The sequence below is a fragment of the Cajanus cajan genome, chromosome 11, assembly GCF_000230855.2.
Source record: "Cajanus cajan strain Asha chromosome 11, NIPB_CcT2T_4, whole genome shotgun sequence".
NCBI lineage: Eukaryota > Viridiplantae > Streptophyta > Magnoliopsida > Fabales > Fabaceae > Cajanus > Cajanus cajan.
The window spans coordinates 26,420,773-26,438,363 of NC_138527.1; the positions used below are offsets into that span (position 1 = coordinate 26,420,773).

The following is a 17,591-nucleotide window of genomic DNA, read 5'->3' on the forward strand; positions in this document are numbered from 1 at the left end:
CTTCACTAAGGAGAGGGTAAAGTACTCTTGGGAATTGTATTAAAGCTGAACCTTTTATTATTATTTATTATTCCCATCATACTATATTATATAATAGTATGTCGTGTATGTATGTGAGTATTTAATTTTGTGTACATTTTCAAACGGTCCTAAACTCATAAGGGTAACTGACCCTGGTGTGATTGATTGTGAATAGGATTAGTAAATGGACAAGTGCTATGTGGGCCAAGGTATGAGAGAGATTCCCATAGATCTTTTGTTCTGGTTGTGCGTTGGCACTAGAACCCTCCAACTCCATAGCTACAAGTCCCTTTGAACTTGTAGCAGCAATTGATTATCATTCCCTGTTTTGAGTTGGAACTAGTTGTTATATTCAGCAGCACTTGATGAATCTCACCCCCACGTTGTTTTCTTTTAAGTTCTAACATATCTATTCTTGCTACTTGTTTCAGCTTTCTAGTTTAAACAATGCTTTTTGGTTACACATTTTTTTATACGTGAATTACATTACAGCATACCCTTATAACTGAAGTTGATGTTGCGTGTGTTGGACACGTGGTTTTTACTCATGTCATGGTGTGTCGTTTTTCATGTCAAATAATGAGGAGATGTAAAAAATATGAATGACTTGTTTGGATAAGATGATAAGTATAAAAGAAAAAAGTATGATTGAAGAAAAAATTGTTAAAAAGTGGATAGATTTTTCAAGATGTTTGGATTGTGAGAAATATGAGAGAAAGAAATTTTTTTTTTATAAATATATTTTTATCCTTAATATGTATAATAGATTAGATTTTATGAAAATAAATAAAAATAAAGTTAAATTTGTAATTTGAGGTGAGTCCTACATTTTTATCATTAGATTCTTCATTTTAAGAGATATTATTTTATTGGTGGAACTTACCATTCAAGACTATTTACGAAAACATTGATTAAGTTGTATATTATCCAATACCAATAATTAAAATATAACATATTCATACTAATTAATTTGTGTTCAGTAATAAGATATTAGGAAAATTTAACATAAGCTTAGTAGCCATAAAAGCTTAATGTATAAGTTCTTCATTTAATATTGATCAAGTGAGCTGCAAGTAACTTGTTATATTAAGATGGTGACTTAATCGAAATTTGCAAAGTTAAAATATTGGTTAAGACTCGAGAGGTATTCACATTTAATAATTAAACATACTTTCAATAAAATCATCTCTAAAGGAGGATATATATATATATATATATATATATATATATATATATATATATATATATATAATTGCTTGAAAAATGCTATAAAAAATAACGATGTAATTTAGGGCTCAAAAGTAGGTAAAAATTTTTTATGAAAAGTGATAGTGATTAATTTCATTGAACTTCTTATTATTTAATTTTAGTAATTACCAAATTATCGATAAAAATATTTTAATCCTAATCTTTTAAATAAGAGAATTTAGATTCTTTAATAAAATTTCAATTGTTTATTGAAGTTAATTAACCTACATTAAAATTCTTATGTTATTCCTCATAATAAGCTTTACTAATGTTATTTTGATCATAGTTTCCAAAAAGTTCTCGAACCTTGATTATTTATACGGGATTATGCAAAAAAAAGCTCAAATCAAAACATACATTAAGAACAAAAATAATAGTAGTCAACTGAATAAAAAATTTAATTGAATAAAAATAAGAAAAAGTTACATTGTCAAATAGCTACATTAACTCCTAATAATAGGAGATTTAGTCCAAAAAAACTATATTTTTTAAAAAATTACTTTCCGGAATATACTTTTAGAAAATACTTTTTTCAAAGAGTAAATTTATTTATGTTTTAGAATGTACTTTATGGACATATATTTTTACCTTCAAAAAAGTATTGTCCAAAAATATATTTTTTCTTTCGAAAATATATTTTTTAGAAAAGAGTATTTTGAAAATAAATAAGGAAATAAATGATATGAAAAGTTTATTATTAATTGACAAAAGTGTATTTAACAAAAGTCTGAGTTAAAATAAGTTTATTGGATAAATTACACTTTTAGTCCTTTATAATATCAAATTTTAGTTTTTATATTTTTAATTTCACAATTTTAGTTTTCGATTTTATAAAAATCCGTAATTTTGGTTCCTTAATTGAATGTGTATGTATTAATTATTAGAATTATAAAGTTAGTCATTATTTAATATTAAATAGATGACATAAAAATTAAAATTTAATTTTATTTGAGCTAAATTTTACTTTTAGTTCTTATTTTTGTTATATAAAAATGATAAATAAGATATAAAAAGGATGAAAATGATAATTAAGAGTTTATTTGACTTAAATATTATTAAATATTAATTATTGTGTCATTTACTTAATGTTAGATTGTGACGAACATTACATTTTTAACAATTAATTGATAGTAATATGATAATAGAAATAAAATTGCAGATTTGATATTATAAAAGAAATAAAAGTATATTTTAATCTGGTATATTCATAAGTTAAAAAACAAATTTTTGGAAAAACTGATAAAAAAAGCTTTTACAAATTAATTTATGCATGAGAAAAAATTAGTTTATTGAAAAAATTATTTCATATTTTTCTCTTCTAAAAATGTTTTTTAAAAATTTACATGAACAAATTTAATATTATTAATTAAATTGCCTAAAAAAATATATATCTAAAAATAGAAATTTAGTTATTAGCTTGTAAATCCTATGCTCTCCACTCTTCCCATTTTTAACTCAACTTAGTATCTTTCTTATTCATCATAATTTATATTTAAACTCAGTATTATGTGCGTTCTATTCTAATCTCTCACTATTAAGTCAATTTTATTTATCCACTCAACATAGTGTTTAAATGTTTATCCAATTTAACTTGATTATATAGGTTTAGATTTTAATATCTCAAAATAAATTAATTTTCAACATTTAATAACATGTAACCTTAAAATTATTTTGAACAAAAAAACTGAAGTAACATAAAACTTGGGGTGGGGAACTACCATTGTTTTCATTTTAGAATAAAAACATATGAAGAAATATGGTAAAAAAAAAAGCTAAAAACCTGTTTTGGTCTTTTATAATAATTATTTGTTTCAATTTAGTCTCACTTTTATTTTTGGTCTCAATTTAGTCTCTAATAAATTAATTGGTTGCAATGTCGGACGTTCGTTCAAATTATTTAGACGGAGTTAACTGTTGGCCATGTGGATACTACATGGATGCCACGTGGAAGCTACATAGATGCCATGTGGATGTCAAATTTTTGTCATGCATCTGGAACCAAAACGACCCATTCTAAAACCGGAACAGCCCATTCTAGCTTCACTTTTGGTGTATTAATTTTGCATCCAGAACGGGCCGTTCCGGATGCAAAATTAACACACTAGGAGTGAAACCGGAACGGGCCGTTCTGGTTCCAGAAAGCCTTATATCCAAAAAAATTATATCGTAAGGGCAATACTTATTCATATATTTATAATATTAAAAATTTTATATATAATTTTTAAAAGTATAAATATATATTATAGTTATTTTTTTACAATTTTAATTTTTTTTATCAACATAAACAATAAATAGAAAGTACAAAAGTTTGACAAATATAAGATAAATGAATAACTCCTCGAAATTTATATTTTATACATACGATAATTTAAATATATATATATATATTAGAATATATGTGTAAATGATTTGCTTTCGATTTTTGAACCACACTGGTGCACTATGTTGGTTGACGTTCTGGAACGGCCCATTCTGAATTCAGAACGGCCCATTTTGGAAGTCATAACGACTCGTTCTGGTTTTAGAACGGTCCGTTCTATTCCACGCGTTGGTGTTAAATAATGCATCTAGAACAGGTTGTTTCAGATGCAAAATTTACACACTATGAGTGCAACCGGAACGGGCCGTTCCGGTTTCATAACAGGCCGTTCTGGTTCCAGATGTATGACAAAATTTGACATCTACGTAGCTTCCACGTAGCATTTACGTGGCCAACAGTTAACTTCGTCTAAATAATTTGGACGGAAATCCGACATTACAACCAATTAATTTATTAAGGACTAAATTGAGACAAAAAATAAAAGTGGGACTAAATTGAAACAAACAATTATTATAAGAGACCAAAATAAGTTTTTAGAAAGAGAAAAAAAACATGTAATTGAAAAGCAAAAACTTATCAAGTCGGTGTTACATGCTTTTTGATGTTGTTGATTATTAGCAATAATAAGATAGTGGATTCGTTATAGACTGTTATGAGTGTGTTATGGACTTGAAAAAGGAATAAGGAATTTTCTCCTTTTTGTGACGAGGGTCAAGGAAGCATTCCTTGGAATTTTATGGTTGCTTTTGGATCACTTAATTATGTGTCTCTAAAGTGCTTAATTGGTTTAATAAAAAGGGTATATGAATTGATGAAGGCTTCACCATCCACTCCAACGAGTAAAAGTCTATCCTTCTATTGAAAAGCCCTTAACAAAAGTTGCCACTTTTCTACGCTTCTATTTTTCATCTCTCCACCTTTATTCTCGTCCACATCCATGCTTGTTCAATATCATGTTTGAAAACGGCTCCTTTTTTTATGCTGTGTGCTAAACCGATGATAAATTATTAAGTTAATAAGAAAAATTACTATAAAGTGTTTATGTACATGTAAAGTTATAAAGAAGGAAGGGTCGAATGTCTAATTTTTTTTATCAATAGAAAATATTATAATTAAGAGTGTTGAATGTGAGATCAAAGTCCTACATTATTAAAAAAAAGTGAAGAATCATGAGTTTATAAAACACATACATGTTTTCTTTGTATGAAGCATTTTGAAAGATTTATGTCTAAAATGAACAATATTATATCAATGTAGACATGTGTTAGGAATACTCCCTTTAATACATCCTAACAAAGATAATGATACTCAATTTAATTTTCATATACTTATCTATTTTACTCTTTATTGTTGTTCCAATCTTAGTAATTAGATAGTGTTTGCTTAATCAAGTGGGTAGGATTCGAATCATGACTCTTGCAAATATAAAAAAAAAAATTAAATTGAAAAGAGATCTTCACCTATTTAGTGTCTGTCAAACTCCGAAAAAAGATTATTCTTGTGTTCAATAAAAAATACTCATTAATAATAAAAAAAATAATATTTACTTAATTTTTCATATATTTATCAATTCTTTGTTGTTGGACCAATCCTAATAATTAAATAGTGTTACTAGTAACTCTTATGGTATTTGGTGACATTGGTAGAATGAATTGCTAAAAAACAAGTGTGTACGGCTAATGAAGGCAATAGCATATATACATAGGAGGTAGAAGTTTCACATGGTTCATCGTAATATACTTTTATTATCTAAATTATTTTACGGTTTGGGCTATCAGAATGCACATTAAAATAATTATGTTAATTTTATATTATTAAATTTGTTAATGTTAAAATTTAATATTGTATATTTAATTAAATAAAGGCTTTACATAACTTTTTAGTTTTTATAAAATAGATTTTGCTTTTAGATCTTTAAAAAAAATTGTTTCAAATTTTCCTTATCATTAGATTTTACCACTAAACCTAACGAAAAAAAGGTCAAAAAATTATAAAATCAAAAAAGAAAACAAAAAAATATTAGTAGCCAAAATAAAAAGGACAAAAATGAAAATAACTAAAATTTGAAAGTATAAAAATAAAAATAAAATTTGGAAGGATGAAAAGCATTGACGAAATCATCTTTATTTTTCAGGAACTAAATATTTATTTGAATCAAATTCATAAAATTTAAATCTTTATATAAAATCAATATACTAATATGAAATATAAAAAAATAACCATAACAAATGCATTGGTGGCCAATAAAAAAATTATCAAAATTAAACACATAACTTCATAAAAGTCATATATGATACAATCATCTTTACAAATATAAAAAAGTAAATATAACAAATAAATTTAAAATTTTAAATATAAAATAAGATAAAAATAATAAAACGAATCATAACACACGAGTATGAAATAATAATAAAAAATTAAGAAAAAATGAACAAAATTACATTAATATATTTTTTTACATCACATCCACATCTCTAATATATTACATTAAGAAAAAAAATTCTATTATTTTATGCCTATACGTTATCACCCATTTTAACATTTCTGTTATATTTTATGTTTTACTTTTGCTATTTTCCATTTGTTATATTTCCACCATAACTCAAAAATGATTACAATTTTACTAGATAACTTTTTGTGAAGATTTATATTTAAGGTTTGATGTTTTTATATGATCATTAAAAACTAAAATTATTACTATGAATAAATAAAAATTAAAGTTTAAACTTTATAAGTTTAACTTAAATACAAGTTTTTCTTAATTTCATTTTAGTCCTTTTTCTATTTTGTTCCCTACAGTTTTTTTTCACTTTTTTCTATTAGAGTTAACGGTTAATCTAACAGTAAAGACGAAAATGAAACAAATTTTTTTTTTTACAGTTACATAAATGAAAAAAATTAAAAAAAAAAGGACTAAAATTATCAACTCCCTATTTTAGGAAATTAAAAATTTATTTAAGTTTAAAATTAATATTTAACTATAAATTCATAGATAATTATGGACACATAGTCAGGTTGGACCAATGACAAAGAGATGTCCGGTCTGGCCCGGCCCATCCGAGCCCAGCCCAACACTTTAGGCCCAATGAATCTTTACGTCGACGTTCGAGCGAATCGACAGGCAGCAACAGAAAAAGAAAGAAAAATGGAAAATTAGGATCTGTAATGTATGAGTATGATCTATGATGTATCCCCTTCCCCGAACCCAAATCTGGTATTGGTAAAAGTAAAACCCTAAATGCGCTAAACCCATTTTCTCTCACTCCATCAATGGCATCGCAAATCCTCCTCCGCACGCGCTCCCTCTTCCCCAAGCACCCCTCTCTCCTCAAAACCATCACCACATTCCCCTCCCTCTCGCAGGAGCCCCAGCTAGCGGACCCCACCCCGCTCCCTCCCAACCCCGCCACCGGAAGCCCTCTCTACCACCAGAACTGGCGCAACCCAATCCCCTCCGCCGGCTCCAACGCCCTCGCCCCCCTCGGCTCCCACCGCCGCGACGACTCCGACTCCCGCACCCTCCTCGACACCTTCGCCAACTCCATCGCCTCCCAGGACTGGGCCCAAGTGAGGGACCACTTCCAGGCCTGGGTCCACTCCCTCGACAAGCACGGCAAGCCCAATAGCCCCGATGTTGGCCTCTTCAACCACTACCTCAGGGCCAACCTCATGCTCGGTGCCTCCGCCGCTGACCTCCTTGATATCCTCGCCCAGATGCCCCAATTCGGTGTTGCCCCCAATACGGCGTCGTATAACCTCGTCCTCAAGGCCATGTGCCAGGCCAACGAAACCCTCGCCGCTGATAAGCTCCTCCAACGGTTCGATCGCCTTCATTTATCACTAACTAATGTTCCTCCAATATGTTGACCGTTGACTTCAAATTCTTAGATAGTGATACGATGCTTAGTTTTAAACCAATGCCAGTGGAGATTTGCGATCTCTCTTTACATATTTGCTTGCTTTAGGGTCTGTTTGGGTAAACTTTAAACTTTTCCCAAAACACTTCCACGAGAGGTAAAATGAAATAGCTTGTTGAAGTTTTAGCTTATGTATGAGCTAATTAGTTAGTAGAAGCTCTCTTGTGTTAGTTTCTCCGAAATCTTATTTTTAACTTATGGATAAGCTGGTTTTAGCTTATGGAATGGAAAAACTAATTTTTGACTTTTTTTTTTTTTTTTTTTTTTTCTTCCTAGGATGCTTATAGAGGAGTTTATCCAAACATGCCCTTAGAGGAGTTAAATCCTAAATTTTACTTTTCTTTGAGGTCTACTATTAGTATTACGTGAAATTAAGCTCTACTGTTGGAAATGGTAGAATACTTTGGATTACCGTACGAATGCCTCTTTCTTTGGGATGAAAATTTTGAAAATAATGAATGAGCTGCGGTGTCTCTGACAATGTGGGAAAGGAACCTTCCTATTCCTAAGAATGGTGGGAGCTTTGGCCTTATTTAGATTAAATTTTTCATAAGCAGTTACAGGAGAAGAAAATAAGATGGTAAAATGCATTGAACTTCTCCATAAGCTGAAATCATTTTATGGACCTAGCTTATGCATAAGCTAATATTTTTTCTAGGAAAAGTTTATCTAAACTCTGTATTTGAGATACCCCTTTTAAGATCCCTCTGGTCTTATTAAGAAAGGTTGTCTGCATATATGCTAGGGCATGTGTGAAATGCTATTCATGTTATAGGAAAACTACTGTTTTGGAATTGCATGTAAAATCATTTCCCTTTTACCTATACAAGAAGAACTGTTAATGTATTAACTATATTTATTTTCTTGTTAAAGTACTTGTTTAGTTGATTGTTATTGGAATAATTATTTTTTGGTTAGGAATCTCAAAATTGTAATTGTTCCTTGTTAGTTCATGCCTGTTGCATTTTCTTGTTGACCTTGATGTAGCAAAGAGCCCACTCTTTTTAAGAGCCAAACTGTGAAGAAACGCTAATTTAAAAGTTGGAGCTTTGTGTCTAATTCCCTGCTAATACAATATTCTAGCTTCAATGTCAATCTCATCGAGTTTGAAATAACAATCCATACGCACAAGAAGGTAGACAAAATGGGCTTTATGTCATTTGATTAGAGGGGAGCCCACTCCTAACGGCTAGGCTGTTGAGAAGGCTGAATCTGTACTTTTTACGGACTTTTCCTTCTCTCATGCTCATGCTGGATGGGGCCTTGCTCTTGCATCATATCCTCTCTTACATTATTGAACAAAAAGTTGAAGTGCTAATAAGCATACCAATGAGACAAACCACTGTCAAAATTACTCTCTAATTAGTTTTTACACACCATTTGTTTGTAGTATTTGTATGAGTAAATTGAGCACAGTTGCTTCTTTATTGATCAAGCTTTGCTTTGTTGTTATCAGGATGCTGCAGACAGGAAATGAAGCTCAACCTGATGACGAATCATATGAATTGGTCATTGCAATGCTCTTTTCCACAGACCAGTTCGATACTGCATTCAAATATATAGATTTAGCTTTGAAATCTGGTTGTGTGTTGTCAATGAAGATATTTATGGCCTGTGTGCGGAGATGTGTCAATAAGGGAAGGCTTGATACGTTGGTGACAATAATTGAAAGGTGCAGGGTGAGTAATTAGTCTTGTTGATGCTTAATATATTTTTCTGAAGCAGATATACTAGTAACTTGATGTTTCTTGTATTAATGTTCACAAATCTCATTGGTGATCCAGACAACTGATCAAAACAAAGCTCTTTGCCCCCAGTGGGACTGGTGCAATTTTATTGTTGAAATTGCAACTCAAGAGGATAATAGCAAGTTAGCTTTTTATGGCCTGGAGTTTATGGCTAGATTGATTGTAAGGGGTGAACGTGAAAAACCCCCTATGTTTATTTCTGTAGATGAAGGTTTAGTTCTGTCTGCTATTTTGACTGCTGGTAGAACCTATAATTCCGAGCTGTTAGTGGCATCATGGGCTGTTTTGGACCGTTCCTTGCGTAAAAAGAAAACTCCTAATCCAGAGTCATATCTCGGAAAGATATATGCCCTTGCATCATTGGGGAATCTACAAAAGGCTTTTGGTACTCTGAATGAATATGAGTCAGTTTATGGAGACTCCAGTCAAGAAGCTGAAGACTTGTTCTGCCCATTTACCTCATTACATCCATTGGTTGTGGCATGCTCCAAGAAGGGTTTTGAGACTCTAGATAATGTATGTCTTTCTTTCTGTTGAATAAAATATTAATTAATTAATATTTAGGATTTGTTACTAATCCAATCCTGTCATGATGTTTATAGTTTTTATTCACTTTACAGGTTTTCTATTGGGAATTGGTTGGACATTTTTTCATTCTTTACATAATATATATGTATTATTCTAAATATGGGCCCATTTGTTTAAACTTAAAAAAATGTTTCTAAACAAGTGATTTAAAAAAATTTCTTTAAAAAACAAATAGGAGTTGCTTCTAAAAAAAAGGCAGAAAACTGCTTATTTTAAAAAAAAGTTTAGAGAAACATTCCAAAAAATAAAAAAGTGCTTATTTTATTTAAAAAAAGCGTTTTTATAAGAAAAAAATTTAAACACACAAACCCTATAACTATTTAAAAAAGATTCCATGTTGCTATGGCATATGTTGCATTTGTACTACCTATTTGCGGCTGTTGGCATGCATACAACATAAATTGCTGTCATGATCTATTTGTTTTTTAATTATGGGGTATTCATTTGCAACTTTATCTAATCATGCTATGTTCTATTTAGGTTTATTTTCAACTGGAGAATTTAAATCGTGCAGAGCGACCTTATAAATCTCTTGCTGCACTAAATTGCATCATTTTAGGATGTGCAAACATATGGGATCTTGATAGAGCTTACCAAACTTTTGAATCAATTGGATCTACTTTTGGGTTGAGCCCTGATATTCATTCATACAATGGACTGATGCATGCCTTTGGAAAGCTCAAGAAGGTGATGATTCATTCTCTAAACCTTCCTCTTTATGTATAGTTTTTCCCGTACTCTCCACTTCTTGCACTGCCCCATCCTTGGAAAGCCCTGTCCCTGTATATAGGAACCTTTCGAGAAATTTGTTTGTTAGTTTATATTGGTTGTCTCTTGTATTAATTATTTTTTTTTTCACCAAAATATCCTTAGTTGCTTTACATTTTTTAGCCAATAATTGATAAATGCTGTAAATTAATAAGACAAACTACTATCTTGAACGAGGATTGGGGAAGATGACTAGCCACGAATCAATAAAAATAAATTGCATAACTGCTATTCTCTCTCCACACATTAATCAATTAGGGAGGAAAGTAATTAGGTGGAAAGTAGAAAGAGTGAGATGGTGAGTCCTAATAATCTGAATGGTAATTTTGGGAAAATAATATAAATTATTAACAAATTTAATGTCACTAACTAAATTATCCAACTTTCTTAATTCCTTTGAATTAGTTAAAATATATGGGGACAGAAGGAGTATATAGATGCGCTCAATCTAGCTTCGTCATTTCAATTGTTTCTGTGATTGCATGGGATGCTAGGAAATGATGCACATGCCTGGTTTGAAGTTGATGTAGGGGTGGACACCTTTCCTTTTGATTGTTCTTTTGCTGTTTAATTATTATGCACTACAGCAAGGTATTACGTGTCATGTCAAACAAAGAAAAACCCTCTTATATCTTTTGTCATCTTGTGGCAGACCCATGAAGCTTCAAGGGTGTTTGAGCACTTAGTCAGTTTGGGTCTCAAGCCTAATGCCAAATCTTACTCTCTGCTTGTTGATGCCCACCTGATTAACCGTGATGTAAAATCTGCCCTGGCAGTGATTGATGATATGGTAACTGCATTGTTCTTTTTTTCTTTAAAAAAGTATATTTGGCCAGCAAAGGTCATTGATGTATATCAAATACTTTGGCAGAGAGCTGCTGGATTTGAACCATCAAAAGAGATGCTAAAAAAGGTCAGACGGCGATGCATGCGAGAAATGGACTATGAAAGTGATGACCGAGTGCAATCACTGGCCAATTCTCTGAATTATAGAATGGGTGCAGAATCCCGGCGAGACATTCTGTTTAATCTTAATTACAGTCTGGGTTATGCTTGATGGTAAGTTGTGATACTTCTAAGATAATTTTTATTTGGAAAAATTTAGGTAGAAGAAGTCTTTTTATTTATTTATTATCATTTCATTTTTAATTATAAAAATGTCACTTTTTTCACTTTGTTTCCTGTATAAAAATTACTTATTTTTTAATCTTTCGAAACTCTTGGAAATAGGAAACTAAGTGAAAATAATATGGTATGTTTGTAATTAAAAGTGAAGAAAATATAGACTTTGGGAATGTTGTAGAGACATTTTGGTTGAGTGTTGTGTCTTTCACACAAATGCATTGCGGGTATGACTTTTAAAGGGGAGTGCCTTCAATTGTTTTTGTTTGTTTTACCTCATGTTTCATTTTATTTGGAGGATTTATCTTGCCCCCTGGATATTCTTGAAGTTGAATGGTGTTTAGTACTAAAGCCACTCATCATATTGATATGTAGTTCATTTTGACAGGTGCATTGTTTTGATGTCCAAATGAATTGTTTGAATTATTAGGCATATCTTTTATTGCATCCATTTCCAAGGAAATCGCTCTGTATATTAGTGGATGCCGCTCAGGTTGCCGGGTCAGGATGATACAAGCACAGCTTCGTGCAATCTTTATTTTTGTATTTATGTGTTTATGAAGCGGGGGAGGGTGTTGAAGATGGAATTAACTTTCTTGTGAAAGTCCAAAGCAGTGAATTTTTCAGCAAAGTTATTCGAAATAATTGTAGTACTGATCCAATTTTAGTAGAGGATGGAATCAAGGTTACACTTCTCATGCTTACTTTCTTGTCCTGTTTTTTTGGCACTATCTATTTTTAACAACCTGGTGTTGGCAACGACTAGAAGGCGCAAGGATTTGGAAACTTCTTTTATGGTGCTGTGGTTGTATTAAATTCTACTGCAAATAATGGAAACATTTTCAACGAAACGCTCGTTTCGATAATTTGTCAAATAAGAGTTGTTAATGTAAATATGTTCAAAGGATGTGATGTGTTTGGAAATATTCACCTAAAAACACTGAACTTCAGTTGTTTGGATGCGATTGATTAAATATACTTTTGGTTGTAAATTCATCAAAACAAAATGATGGGCTCCTTCTACTTGAGGGATTTATAAATAAAGTCTTTGCAAAAAGTAATGACATTGAACTTAAGAGTGGGATAATTTTTTTCCCAAAACGTTTTTTTAATCATTAAAATGGAATAAACTCTCATCTATAGAATTTACATGAATAATTAAAATTGAAATGGTAATGCTGTTCTTTTTTAGTTATGTGATCTTTAAGTTTTGGAAGGTTAGAAATAAAGATACAGTAAGCTACACTTTTATGAATAATAGTATGTGTACCTGACATAATTGAATTAGGGTCGTGACAACATATGGATAATTTGCGAAAATACATAGAAGGCATGCTCGATTTAATGCTTTGGCATACACTTTTATCAGCAAAATCTGTTGTCAATTTTTACACTTTTTTTTATATATTATTTTGTAATTTGTAACTACTATTATACCACCCTTTTGATTCCTTGCTTCCCTATCTAAATGTCATCATCCCTTCAATGATTTTAAAGTTTAATACATATACAACCATGTAATCTCACTCGAGCAATTCTCTCCATCACGTTAGAGCAAATTTATCTAGCAAAATAGGCCAACTTAAAGCAATGTTGAAAATCTTATCATTGTTAAACTCAACCATTAAAGATCAAGTTTGATGTATTAAATATTCGTGTCTGATTTTAACCATTAGACTAATTTCTTGTAATATGAAGTTTTAGAACACCTGTAAAGCCAATTTTCTTTTTGTCATACCCATCAATTTAATATTTAAATTTCTAGGCCATACTTTGTTTCTAAGATACACTTGTAAAATCAACTTATGGGTTTTATTCGATGCAAAATTAATTTTTGGAAATTGCTTGACGCATATTGAAATTTTAGGGCTTTGCCATTGTTACATACAAACTTTTGTTAAACTTTACTCACGTTATATTTACTTTATGGATTGATATTCACAAACACTAGGCATAATACTTTTCACCCTTTTACTTTGAATTCAGTCCTCTCACTCCAGTCGCTTTCTTCACCATTCACTGTATGTCCTTCCCATCCCCACACTTCTCACACCTGGTACGCCACGTTGTTAGAGTATAAGTAATTTACTCTCAAATTTAATATAAAACTGACATTTTTATTTTTGATAAAGACCTCTAATAAAACTTTTAGCATCTAATAGGAGGAAATATAATGGGTAATATTAGTTATTAGACTAAAGACAACTCTCTTTAATATTTAAAATACTTAGCTTTTCAGATTTAATTAAATCAATAAGGAAAGAAATTGAAATAACAAGATGCTGCATAATTAGTGCAATATACACATGCTATTAGGAGTGTCACTAACCATACACCACAAAAATACATTTTTAGTGTATTGTATTACAATACACAATACAATTGTTCTCTTTGTATATTGCATGATAATACACAATAAATATATTTTTTTATGTATTATTTATTAGTAGGTCGAGGTATTTTGTATTTTTATATTTATTTAAAATTATTTAAAAATTATTAATGTCTATTAAATTAATTATTATTGTGTCTAGTTCTTAAATTTTAAGATCTCGAATTTGAGTCTAAGATTTGAGAGAATAATTAATTTTTAATATTATTTTTTATTATTTAATTTTTTTTAAAAGTAAAACAATTCAAAAATTATATAATTAAAAACAAAAAAAACTACTTTTATATATAAATATAGATAAACTAATGAATTATCAATTCCCAATACATAAAGAAAACTTTTTTGTGTGAACCGACACCTCAATTAGTTCACATTACAAAACAAATATATTTTCATTGTGTTATATACACGATAGAAACATGTTTCTGTCAAGGATAATTTGGTAAAAAAAATATAAACGTCAAGAAGTTGAGGAGAGGAAGATGAAATTAGGTTGTGCAAAAAGTCGAAGCTCATTTACATTTAGGGCTTATGTGTTGCATATATACCTTATATATATATATATATATATATATATATATATATATATATATATATATATATATATATATATATCTTGTACAATTAGAAGGGTAGAGGCACTTCGTGCCTCTAAGAGTTATTCACTAATAAAATATTAGAAAGTTGTGTATAATTATTTAAGAAAAATTTAAGATTTTTTTATATCTAGGGATATAATGGTCCATTAAAAAATAGAGACTAAAAAGCGGTTACATCTCTTATATTCTCTTTATAATAGTTATATATATATATATATATATATATATATATATATATATATATATATTATTTAAGAGTAAATGGAGAGGTTGGAAACCTTATATCTAAGATTTAATTCGAATGAAAATGGAAAGTACTACTACTGTGATGTAATTGGAATGCATATTCGATTTGTCATTAACAGCAAGGGTTGCTTTGCTCCATCCTTGTCAATAATTTTTCTGTTTTAAATTGTAACGACCTAGCTAGTCACTACACGCGGCATAACACACCGGAAACACCAGACAGATAGAACAAGTATATAATATAGGATCTAGAATATATATATATATATATATATATATATATATATATATATATATATATATATATATATATATATATATATATATATATATATATATACAAGGTCCTAATCCGACTAAAGTTAGAGTATACAACAAAATACAACAAAGTTACTCTACTCGGTAACTAAAACAACAAAAAGATCCAAATCAGATCAGCTTCGTCTGTCAGCTACAGACTCACCATCAGCCACCAACCTATCCCTGCTCTGCTCCCATACATAGTATGATCATTGCAGTCCAAACATTATGGAGACAACAAAGGGTAAGCTAGTGTAAAGAAATCAACATACATATATAAATATATGAATAGAAAACATCTACAGCTATCAGCACATCCGCACGGCTTATATTACACCACAGCAATTCAGCAATATCAGCACCGCTCAGCGGCTATAATAGCACCACAATAGTGGCTAACAGCAGCACCAACATAGCGGTTATAATAGCACCACAATAGTGTCTATAACAGCACCGACATAGCGGCTAAAACAGCACCACAATAGTGGCTATAACAGCACTGACATAGCGGCTAAAACAGCACCACCATAGTTGTCATACACAGCATACAGCTAAACAGCTCACAGCACAGCACATCAATATACAACACAACACAGCAAATCAGCATACAACACGGCTAAGTAGTATTCAACACAGCCTACTACTCACAACTCAGCTCATCATTCTAGAGCACCGCAATATCATGTAATACAACATTTAAAATCATCAATAACAACCCAGTTCAGCATAGCTATATTCATCTATTTCAGCTTAACAACAATTTTCAGCTTAACTCAGCATTAAACATCATCTATCTAAGATTTCAGCAAGGTTTAACAGCTATTGATATATAAATCATCATCATCATACGCACCCGACGCACTCATGGTCGCGCCCGGCGTGGCACAACCAGAGAGCACCAGGGGCCAGCGCGCCCGGTGCAAGGGTACTTGCGCCCGGCGTGACCCAGCCAGAGAGCTCAAAGCTCTCACGCGCCTGGCGCAATATTAATTGCGCCCAGCGCAAGCCCAGGCAGAGACTCTAAGGAGTCTCACGCGCCCGGCGTGGCCTAACCCGCGCCCAGTGTGGGGAAGGCAGAGACCTAACAAGGTCTCGCGCCCAGCGCAATTCGCATTGCGCCCAGCGCCCTCTTGGCAAAGACTCCAAAGGAGCCTCCGCGCTCAGCGAGTCCAAACGCGCGCCTAGCATGGCACCAAAACACCCAAAGTATGTCACCATTGATATCGCGCCCGGCGCAGCTCAAGTCACGCCCGGCGTGGGCCAACCAGAGACTCCCATTTGCAAGCTCGCCCGGCGCACACAGCTTTGCGCCTGACGGGCTTGCCTAAATAGAGTCCCCTGGTGGTCACGCGCCCGATGCGAAGAACAGCGCCCAGCGCGAAACTCAGCAGCAACTTCCCCAAGTTCGAAAATTGCCCAAATCCTGCAAAACTTAACAGAAAACCAACATGCAATCCAGCCAAAAGTTCCCATTTTCATCAAAGATCAATAAAAACGCTACATTTTCCACATGCAACCACAAAACAAGAATTTCTCAAAAATTTTCTCAAAGACCCAAAAACCCCGAAACCCTTAATTTCATCATTCTCAGCAAAAATCCTCCAACATCAACAGCTAATGAGCTCCTAGAACTCCATTACATCCAAAAACAGCGAAAAACCTAGCTTCCCTTACCTCGGTGCGAAGATCCGAGCGTCGGGAAGAAACCAAAGAGAAATACAAAGGGAGCTTGAACACGAGAAAGGAGAAGAGAGAATTCCAACACCAGCTAGCAACCCACTTCACTCGGCTCCACCACCTAGTAATAGCCAAAAGGAAGGTCCAAGTGAAAAGAGTGAAGATTGAGAGTGAGATAAGAGAGGAATGAGTGAAAGTGATGAAGGTTGGGGAAGAAAAGGGAAAACGGAGGTGGGGTCTCACATAAATTATGTCTTATTTTTATTGTAAAAACCAACAAAAGTGTTAAATTGGATAACCATCAATAACAAATACATGGAGGTTGTTTTTTAAAGTGGAGAACAAAACTTTTGTATTTCTTTTATCTTTAGTTAAGTCATAAATAAGTTTAAGTTGAATTTTTTTAAAATGAGTAAACATGATTTAGATTAAAAAATGACTAAACGTACTAATTTATTGTAAATTTTTTAATAATTTTTTTTTGGAAAAAAACTGAAAAGAAATCAAATTTTCAAATAAAAATTATATAAATTTAGTTATTTGAATTTTTGTAATTAAAAAACCCATAAAAATTATATAAATTTCAAAATTCAAAATTAGGCTAATTTTAAAATTTAATTTATGATAAAATATGATTATATATTT

The 17,591-nt window shown here is 31.5% G+C and overlaps 1 protein-coding gene across 2 annotated transcripts; it reads left to right on the plus strand.

Annotated features, from left to right (window-relative positions):
• The first annotated feature begins 6,739 nt into the window (after positions 1–6,739).
• Positions 6,740–12,436, plus strand: LOC109801095 (Tetratricopeptide repeat (TPR)-like superfamily protein). Of its 2 annotated transcripts, none has more exons than XM_020362084.3 (7): positions 6,740–7,407; positions 8,963–9,185; positions 9,291–9,770; positions 10,323–10,529; positions 11,263–11,400; positions 11,482–11,669; positions 12,163–12,436. In XM_020362084.3, exons 1-6 carry the CDS (start codon positions 6,860–6,862, stop codon positions 11,665–11,667), a joined length of 1,782 nt encoding a protein of 593 aa, XP_020217673.1. In that variant the 5' UTR covers positions 6,740–6,859; the 3' UTR covers positions 11,668–11,669; positions 12,163–12,436. The 2 variants fall into 2 exon arrangements, with proteins under 2 accessions (XP_020217673.1, XP_020217672.1); XM_020362083.3 differs by having other exon boundaries at positions 6,741–7,407; positions 12,121–12,436.
• The last annotated feature ends 5,155 nt before the right edge of the window (positions 12,437–17,591 follow it).